This window comes from Babylonia areolata, chromosome 24 (genome assembly GCF_041734735.1).
Source record: "Babylonia areolata isolate BAREFJ2019XMU chromosome 24, ASM4173473v1, whole genome shotgun sequence".
NCBI lineage: Eukaryota > Metazoa > Mollusca > Gastropoda > Neogastropoda > Buccinidae > Babylonia > Babylonia areolata.
In genome coordinates this window covers 14,526,463-14,537,039 of record NC_134899.1, presented here as the reverse complement: position 1 = coordinate 14,537,039, position 10,577 = coordinate 14,526,463, and the positions used below count along the sequence as shown (strand labels likewise).

General features: G+C 44.6%; 1 protein-coding gene across 1 annotated transcript; it reads left to right on the top strand.

The window, feature by feature from the left end:
* The first annotated feature begins 3,275 nt into the window (after positions 1–3,275).
* On the top strand, positions 3,276–7,195 carry LOC143299031 (uncharacterized). Its single transcript, XM_076612115.1, has 2 exons — positions 3,276–3,417; positions 4,727–7,195. Exon 2 carries the CDS (start codon positions 4,801–4,803, stop codon positions 5,956–5,958), a length of 1,158 nt encoding a protein of 385 aa, XP_076468230.1. The 5' UTR covers positions 3,276–3,417; positions 4,727–4,800; the 3' UTR covers positions 5,959–7,195.
* Positions 7,196–10,577: the final 3,382 nt, after the last annotated feature.

Below are 10,577 nucleotides of genomic sequence, written 5' to 3'. Positions count from 1 at the left end.
GGGGGGGGGGGGGGGCGGGACGGGGTTGTGTGTGTGGGGGGTGGGGGGGGGAGGGTCGAGGGGGTAGAGAGGGGGCGTGGGTGTGTCAGTGGGAGTGTGCGGCGTGGGGGTGGGGATGGGGGGTAACGATGTGTGTAGGTGTGTGGGTATGCGGATGTGTGTGATTGTCAGTCGTGTCCAGTCTGACCATGACCATCTGAACCGTCCGAGACTCTTTGGGCTATAGAGTTTGAGAGAGTAGAGTGTCTTGCCAAAGTTTCATCCCCTCTCTCGGCCGCCAGCTTGAAGAGGGTTTCAGGACAGTCGACATCGGGATGGTTCCCACTGGCAACCAACTAGCCCTCACTGAAATGCTGCCGCAGCGCTACTGCAGAGCCAGTGCCGAATGTTGTCTGCTAGTTTGCCATTAAAAAAAAAAAAAAAAAAAAAAAAAACAAACTGAAAAAAGATTGCTCAGGTGGGGCCTGTTCACTTTCATAAAGACGATAGCCTACACTGACATAAACAAATTATTCTTTTCTTTGTCTCTTTGTCTCAGTATCTGTCTAGCGTATCTGTATGTCTTTCTGTCTGTCTGTTTGTACCTCTGTCTCTGTCTGTGTGTCTGTCTCTCTATCCTTCTGTCTCTGTTCCTGTTTGTCTGTCTGCCTGTCAGTCTGTCTGTCCAAGCCCCCCCCCCCCCCCACGTCCCCCTCTCCCCCTTTCTCTCTCTCTGTGAAGCTCAGACAGGACCGACTGCTGATCACGTTTACCGTCATGTCAGTTTACTCTGCTAGGTCTTGCACCAGAGCGGTTCGTTGATCAGTCACTGCAAGCTCGTACTGTATGTGTAGTGATATTCAATGCATTGTTAAGCTAAATTTACTGTTTGTGTTTAGTGTATGTTTTACGTTTCCTCATCTCCATGACATGGGCAATGATATGGCCTCAGTAGTGCATTAAATCTGTTGAGTTCTGAGTTCTGATCTGAGTGTTTCTCTGCCGGTGTGCGCGTGCCGTGGGAGGCGGGGTGTGGGGGTGGGGCGCGAACTTGTCAACTTCACGCGCGCACGCACGCCGGCATGCCAGTGCACGCACACACACTGATACACACACACTCTCTCTCTCTCTCTCGCTCCCTGAGTCACACACACACACACACACACACACACACACACACACACACACACACACACACACACACACACACACACACACACACACACACACACACACACACACACACACACACACACACACACACACTCGACACACACCACCACCACCATCACCATCACCACCATCACCACCCAACACTCATACAAGCACAAAACTAGGTTCTATCCCTAGTCCTTTTTTGCTCCGTCTAAAATCACTCATGTGAAAAGACGTGAATTAAAGAAAAAAAAAGAAAGAAAGAAAGAAAGAAAGAAACACACACACACACACACACACACACACACACACACACACACACACACACACACACACACACACACACTCACTCACTCACTCACTCACTCACTCACACTGAGAGACGGAGACACAGAGAAAGACAGACAGACAGACAGATAGACAGTCAGGACACAAGAGAACGACAGACCAGCACTGATTAGTTCAGCACGAATTACACAACGGATTGCATGGGCATCATCTCTGCCATGACAGAACCCATTACCGTCCTGTCTGTCGTGACGGTGTTCACTTCTCCGTTATCATCGTCCCGACTCCGCATCGCTTTCTCCTGTCCACCTGGCACCAGATAAACGGTGCCGCCCCTTCGACAGAGACCACAGCACGGACTTGCAAGACATCTACGGTGACAAGCCAGGACTGTCCCCTCCTCAAAACAACCCAAAAGGAAAAAAAATATGCATACAAATTATGACAAAGCGCATGGAGACACGAGAGGGGGAAGCGAATTCGAGAACATAGACAGGTTCGTTCGACAAGAAACTGACACAACACGATGTCGGAGCAACAGATTGCAATGATTTGTGGAAGCGATTACTGGTTTTGATGCAGGGAAACTCTTGCAGCATCGAAACTTTAATGTCTGAAGATTTGTTGTATGTTTGTTTGTTGTTGTTTTCAGTTACTTAGACTAACTCATTTTCATTGCTTGGGGGGCGGGGGGGGGTGGGGGTGGGGGGGCGTGGGGGGGGGGGGGGGGGGGGGGGGGGGGGGGGGGGGGGGGGGACGCCAGCGCTCAGTCAATCTGGCTGCTCGTCCAAGCGGATTACTGCAATCAGTCAACAGGGGGCTTAGTAGGTGGTGTCCTTAGTACGTTAAATCATAACAGGCACTACTGAATCATCAGCAGTGCAGCGTCTCCACTAATGCGTGGCCTCCTGATGACCGAAACATTATCATTTCCCTGTGGACTGCCGACTCGGACGTTGGGTCTGTGACAGACGAACCTGTGTGTGGTCTTGTAGGGGGCGAGGGGTGAGTGGGGGCCGCGGAATGAACGGCGTGGGTAATTATGGCACCCAAACAGAGCAAATAACGGGACATCGAAAGAAAAAAAAGATGGCTTACTGTCCACACATGGCAATATTTTACTGAGGCGATGAAGCATTACTCTGGAATGCAACCCCTCTTGTTTGTGGCCCAGCTGGACGCTAAAGTAGACCATCACAGGGATGAGGGTGTTTAAAAAATAAAAACAAACAAGAAACAACAACACCACAACCACCACCACCACCACCACTACTACTACTTCTACTACTATAAATTAAAATATCAACGAATCAATCGTAACAATAACAATGACAGTGATAATAATAGTAATAATAATACTAATGATAATAATAATAACTGCTACAACTGTTGATGATAATAATGATAATGCTGCTGCAGCTGCAGCTGATGATATAAATGAAAATAACAATGAAGTAAATGTAAAAAATAAAATAAAATAAATTAAATTAATCAATTAATTAAATTAAACAAAGCGAAGATAATCAAACGCCTCTTTACAGTGATAGGACTAAAGAGATCACTTCAAAATCACGCTCATTCCAGTCAACGAAGGTAACTTACGTTGTAAAGTTGTTTTGTGATGAGAAGAACAACAGCAGCAAGAGCAGCAACAAGAACAACAAGGACAAAAACAACATCAACAGCAGCAGCATCTGCAGCAGCAACAACGACAACGACAACAAAACAATAACAACAACGTTGTTTTTTTAAGCCCGTGAGGCAGATGTGGCCAGGGAACATTCCTGTTGTGGCACCACCTTACAGGCGCTGATTTCCCACTGTCTCTCAGCATGTCAAGCAAACAAGTCACACAGAGCGGCCACTTCACAGAGAGAGAACCCGATGGCAAACCATCCCAACCAATTTTGCCTGCTTTAGCTTTGTTTTCAATCGTCAGTCGCAAACGTTGGTGTGTCGATTTGCCCGATATTCGGAGGCCTTTGTGCGGAAAAAGTGAGTTGTTTCATTCTGTGCATAAGTTGTGTGTGTGTGTGTGTGTGTGTGTGTGTGTGTGTGTGTGTGTGTGTGTGTGTGACGTGGATAATTATGAGAAAATATTAACATGTCTATCAATCAACTTTCTTAACTGATGTGCAATCTCCAAGTTGCGTCTGGCGATGTTGCATCCCCCCCCTCCACCCCCCCTCTCTCTCTCTCATCTCAGACACAGCACCGTTTTCTGCTTCCAAAGAACACAGCATCAATTTGAATTTGTTTGCAAATTTTCAAATCAAATCACTCAGTTTCGAAAACCCTATTTGGGCATATGGAAATACAATAAAGAAGAACATGATCTTTTACTGGAGACGCGCAATTGCACGGTGAACAAAACAGAAAAAAAAAAAAAACGAACAAAGGAGAGAAGAGATTGCGGACTGAGTGATTATAACAACACTAAGAGGAAGAATACCATTATATAGCCTAAATAGATATTGTGGAATTTTTGGATATAAAAAAAAAAAGTTAAAAAAAAAAAAAAAAAAAAAAATCTGCAATTCACGCATGCACGCAAGCAAACAACAACCTCGATAAACGCTTGTTGCGTTTGTTTTCCCGACACTAATAGTGATCATTGACAACATTATCGCACATAATTAATAATAATGTTCAACTGTTTTGGCAAATTCAGCAACACTTTTATCTACAAAGGACTAAAATAGTACTGAATTTCAGTTCATTAGGTCGTTTACAATAAAATGTTTTTTGCGAGTGCTTTTCTGATGTCTGAGAAGAACGAACATTTAAAAACGAAATGAAAATCATTTCCTTAATCACCCGAATAACATTTTCTACACACACTCTCATGTCTGTCAGTACCTAAAAACCGTACTTCCTCGATAGCTAAATCGTGATTCAGCGTTCTAAGCTTCGTAAATATGAATTTGTAGTTATATCTGGAAAAATTGTAATGTATTTTTCAAAGTGAAAGTTGTCTTTGTATGTTCTGTTATTATGATACATTTCATTTTGACTTAATTCTGCATTCTGTGTCTGCACACACATGTCTTTCAACCTTTGCTTTACTACAGTTATACGAAGGACCCGTGTCACAGATCCAAACTTAGAAGACGCATGGATAATTAATTAGACTTATTAATGCCGCTTTCTCTTTACTGAAGTAGTGTTACATCACATTCGAGAGCTTATTACTGCTTTCTCGATCTGTCAGCTTGCAGCAAAAAAAAAAAAAAAAGTTAAGCAGTCGGCATTTTGCTATAAGAGGATACTGTTCAAGTTCACCTTAAAACATTTGCCATTGCAGGGTGGTCAGTCCTGACACAATATCAGCACCACACCGTCGTGTTGTGACCGAGCGGCAACGGAAGGTAGGCGGCCATGGTGACGAAAGCCCCTTTAACGTCTTCCCCCATCCCCACCACCACCCCCGCCACTTTCTCCACCACAACCGCCAACTCCTCCTTGCTCAACAGCACGGCCCCGGGAAGCAGCCTGGTGCCTCCCGCCTGGATCCGGAACGACTTCATGCGGGCCGTGATGCTGTCCATGCAGGTGTTGGGTACGCTGCAGGCCATCCTGATCATCGGCGCCAACCTACTGCTGCTCGCGGCCATCCTGACGTCATCCTTGCTGCGGAGCCGGATGCGGAACAAGTTGGTGATTAACGTGGTGGTCGCCAACCTCTTTGTGGGCGTGCTGGGGGCGCCCTTCACTGTGGACTACACGGTGCGGGAACAGTGGGTACACGGCTGTTACTTCATCGTCATCCTCATCGTGCTCGTGGCCTTTGTGCAGAATTTCATCAGCATGTGGGGCGTGGTGGCGCTGCTGCTGCACTACCTGGCCCGCCTGCTGCGCTACGAAGGTCCGCGGTGGTTGGGACGTCTGCCTGCCTGGCTGCAGAGGGCCCTGCCCGCGCTGCTCATCGCTTCGCCCTGGCTGGTGGCTGGGGTGCTGCTCCTGCCCATGATCTTCGGGGGACTGAACCGGGACGTGCTGACCGTGTGGAACGACAACGCCTGTCCGTTAGTCTTGGAGAAATGGGCCAAGAGCGTCCTGAACGCGCTGTCATTCTTCGTGCCCGCCGTGGTCCTGATAGTCCTGGTCATTCTGCTCGTCCTCTTCCGCCACAAACAGGAAGCCACCAAGGAGGACGTGGCCCCCAGCAGGGCGGAGACGGGGCAGGCGGTGATGTCGGCCACCGCCCAGGAGCTGGAGTCGTGCTGGGTGCACGTGCTAGTGGCCGTGCTGTCCGTGCTTATGATGGGCCCGGAGCACACCTTCCTCATCGTCAGACGCGGGCCTTGGAAGCACATCCTCATCGCCTCCGTCGTCATCCACTTTCTCAGCGACATGCTGCCTTTCGTCGTGGCGCTGGTGTGGTTGTTGATGCTGCCCGACGTGAGGGGGCGGGTGAAGGAAGGGGCGACTAAGCTGTGGGCGAACGTCGTCTCCTTCACGACCAGGTCCCCCCCACAGGCCGCCGGTACCACCTCCGTCACACCCGTCACCTTCAGAGACCTGCATGACGAGTAGCTGAAACAAATGTCTTCTTTCCCCATCATCAGCACATTTTCAGTGGTATTACTCCCACGCCGCTCATTCCGAGTCTCCCAATTACAGCCACAGCAGGGTTCCGTCTGTCAGCTGCAACAGTCATTATCATTGTGTGTTTTGTAAACTGGAAAAAAAGAGAAACTCTTTGAAACTTGAAATCAGCATGAACATCGAAGACGAGTTTATCAAAGGTATGGAACAAGAGTCCTATGTAGGTCTATAATGAGAGCAATAGACTTTGTTTTGATGCCAAAAGTGTTGTCATTCCAGAGCGTTGTGCTATTTTTCTTTCCATCAGAAAATGAATGTCCTCTTTCAAGAACAGATTACGACACAGTCGCGTGTATTTGCGATACCGGAATGTGATTTTTATTTACAGTGTTCTTAAAGTAAGCCTTTCTGTTCTTCACACACACACACACACACACACACACACACACACACACACACACACACACACACACACACACACACACACACACACACACACACACACACACACACACACACACACACACGTGTGTATAATCATATGCATTATAGCGAATGCACATTGATATTATCTTTGTAAATAATCGAGGGCAGTATTTAAAGAAAAACAAATTATCGTCCAGCTTAACAGTGCACCCCCCACCTTCAAACAAATTTACATGGATGAAAATACGGGAAGGAAATGAAGGAAATCTTTCCACGAAAATGTACATGTTAACTGCGTACGTGTCCATAGTGATGGATACATATCATATGTTGTATGTAGACAGCAGTAATGATGTGATATGTGCATACAATCTGTGGAGGCTTTCCAAACAATGTTCGATGAGTCTGGTCAAGAACAACAGCAACAACAACAACAGCTATAATACTAATAAGAAGAATGATGATGATGATGATGATGATGATGATGATAGACACTTCCTTAACAGGTGTACCCTAGCCAATAGGAACACTGGAGCTGTTTGATAGTACACAAGGCACTTGTTTCTCTCTCTCTCTCTCTCTCTCTCTCTCTCTCTCTCTCTCGCATGTGTGTGTGTGTATGTGTGGGTGTGGGTGTGGGTGTGGGGTTTCTTCATTATGTATGTACTTCTGCATGAATACCTTTTCTCTTCATTTATGTGTGTGATATTTGTAATAGATGTAGATTAGCAAGGACAAACTGGAAGAATAGGCTGTGCCTAAAATCCTAATCCTTGAATAAAAGCGTTTCGAGTTCTGAGCTCTGAGTTCTGAGTTCTCTTTCTCTCTTCTTCTTCTTCTTCTCATCAACAGAATCACCACTATCTTCATTATCATTATTATTGCTGCTGCTGTTGCCGCTGTTGTTATTGTTGGTATAGAGAGGAATTGGGTGACTAAGCAGTTCCTGAAATATCTATCCTTGAGTAATAAATCTATTTTCAGTCTTGAGTCTTTCTCTCTCTGTATTCCCCACCACTATCATTTTTCTCCCCTGAATACTCTCAATGACAATCCCAAGATTAAAGATTGGACGCAGCATCACAAGCCTGAAGAGTTCATTGGATGCTGCAGGATACGCAATGATTGAGTCAATGATTAATCCAGACCCTGCGTGATGTCTTCGTTTTGCACAAGGAAGGGGAAGGAGCTTCAAAAATTAGTCTTGGCTAAACTATTAACCTTCAAAAACTGATATGCGCTTGGAATCGGTAGTGGTTTGCTGTTCCACCAGAATGCATAATGAGTAGTAAGTAAGTCGGCACAAGTATATAGCGGTAAGACTGGTGCGCCCTTGTCCACCCTTACACATTTTTTTTTACTTTACCTTACCCAACCCTCTTTTATCCTTCTTTTTTTTTCTTCCGTCTGAATTTTTTTCCACATCAGTTTTCCATTAGTACACAGTTTGTTTCTAAAACGTAATCAAAACAGAATTCCAAGTAAGCAACGTTTTTTTTTGTTTGTTTGTTTTTTTTTTTTTTTTTTTTTTTCATGATTGTTCTGTTTTCACGGAGAATTTCAATGAATACTTTGTTACATAAAAAAATATGCGTTTGGAGTTGTCCGAGATAAAATTTGCACTGATATGATTATGGGGGTTCCGTGTGTGGGACAAGTGACGAAATTATCACAGGACTGATAATATGAAGACAACGAACACATACAATCAAATCAACAATAACTAGTGATAATCAAAGCAATAAAAGGAGGAAAGTCGACGCTTGGACAGGAGGCAGGGCGCGCCCCCGAAACGACGTATAATAGCCTTCCCTACTTCACCCATCTTACCCTACCCATCATCCCCCGACCTCTATTACGTACAGTGTACTGCTGGATTTTCCATTGATGTCTGCCTCCTTGTTACACACACACACACACACACACACACACACACACACACACACACACACACACACACACACACACACACGCACACACACACACACACACACACACACACACACACACACACACACACACACACACACACACACACATATTTGTTAATCTTCAAACTGTTTGTTACAACAAATTTCTCTGTGTCAAACTCGGCCTGCTCTCCCTCAGGAGAGCGAGTCGGTGGCCACAGTGCGATCCCACCTTTTTCTGTCTGAAAGTGTATTGGTTTTGTTTTACTTGCTGCAAGGTGGATTTTTTTCTCTACAGAATTCCCTCTTCTTCTTGTTCGTCAGATGGATCTACAAAATTTTGCCAGTGACATAACCTTTGTTGTGATGGGTTCTTTCACGTACGCATGCTGCACACGGAATCTCGAATTATCCTCTCACCCGAATGACTAGCACCCAGACCACCACACATGGTCTAGTGGACGGAAGTGTAAAAATCCTGGTCCATATATGAGATTTGAACACGCGGACACCCGCTGCCAAGTCGAGCGCATTACAACTAGGTCACCGTTCCACGGCTCTTCCAGAAATTATTTGGCTAGTTGTTTGGCTTTTCTGGTGGCTTTCGTAAGATGGACACAACACGGAGGCGGTGCCATGACGAAGAAACGTAAATCCCTTGTCTTGAATTTTGATGATGAAACAGGAATGTCAATTATGTTGTCAATACCTCCCTGCAGTCTTGTTCGACTGTGTGTTCTGCTGGGGTTGTCGACTGAGAAGATTTTCTCCTACCCTCCCCCCCCCCCCACCCCAAGATCATGGTGTTCCTGAATTGTAGATTATTAGGACATTTAGGGTTTAGGGTGTATGCGAAGGAAACCCACATGAAACACGCCCCCCCCCCCCCTCCCAATATGTGTGTGTGTGTCTCTGTGTGTGTGTGTGTGTGTGTGTGTGTGTGTGTGTGTGTGTGTGTGTGTGTGCGCGCGCGCGCGTGCATGCGTATGTGTGTGTGTGTGTCTGTCTGTGTGTGTCTGTGTGTCAGCGTGTGTCTTTGTCTGTGTCTGACAATGTCGTGACTTTCAGTGAATGAATCTCGGAATGTTAGAAATTCATGCATGAAATGCGAGTTGCTTCCCTTCAACATCTAAGGAACGATACCGCTGAATTTTCACGTGTATTTGAATTGTTGTTTTAACTCCCTTGCTACACATTGCAACCAAACCCGATTCAGTTTCTGTTCGTTTGTTGTTTGCTCTGCTTTCTTGAAGATTGACACGGTTTTGATAATGAACTCGTCTACTGGTACAAACACATAGTCTTCAAAAGTTTCGCGCTCAAGAAAGATCATATAATAATAATGATGATTCTGATAATAATGATGCTAATGATATTAATAATGATGATAATCAGTAATGGTAATAATGATTATAATGATAATCATAGTAATAAAGATTTAAAAACAAATGTTGTTGTTATAAGAAGAAGAAGAAGATTGATTGACTGATTGGATGAATCTTTAATGGGTAAAGAATTAGGCACAGTAAAGGCCTTTTTACAATTCTGCCCATTTAACGACACAAAACATAAAGATAATGAAATAAAATGAAATAAGATAAAAAGATAAGAACGACGGATGAGAACAGTAACTGGAACAGTCCTTTAACAATAACAAATAAATGAAAAGAACAATTGATATAATTTATTATCACGTAGGTATGTGTGTGCGCACACACACACACACACACATACACACATAAAAAAAACAAGCAAATAAAGTTATTTGTTCGTTTGCTAGCACGATCACACAGGCATTCAACTTTTCATGCACTGGCATGGCAGCAAGTGAACTGATTATGAGCAAACAGTTGCAAAAGACTGCGAGTAGGTTAATCAATAGTATCGATTAGAAATATTTTCATTTTGGACTTGAAGAGAGATATATCTGAAACTTGACGACATGTTTTTGGAAGCATGTTACATTCTATATTTCCATTAAAAGATAGAATCGTCTTAAACAAATCAATTTCAGGTTTAGAGACAATAGCTCTGTCTGATTTACGTTGAAACGTGAAACAAAATAATGATTCTAAATATTGTGAGCATGCGTTATGAACAATATTATGCATACAAATCAATGTGTTATATCTAATAAGTGGATGAACGGGTTATATTTGAAGTTCTTTGTACATATTGTGCACAGATCCTTCTGTGCAAGTCAGCTACTCCCTGTATAAAGACTCTCTCTCCACACACACGCGCACGCGCGCACACACACACAAACGCGCG

Coding starts and splice junctions, on each gene's coding strand:
- LOC143299031 (XM_076612115.1), top strand. CDS start 4,801: ATGGTGACGAAAGCCCCTTTAACGTCTTCCCCCATCCCCACCACCACC.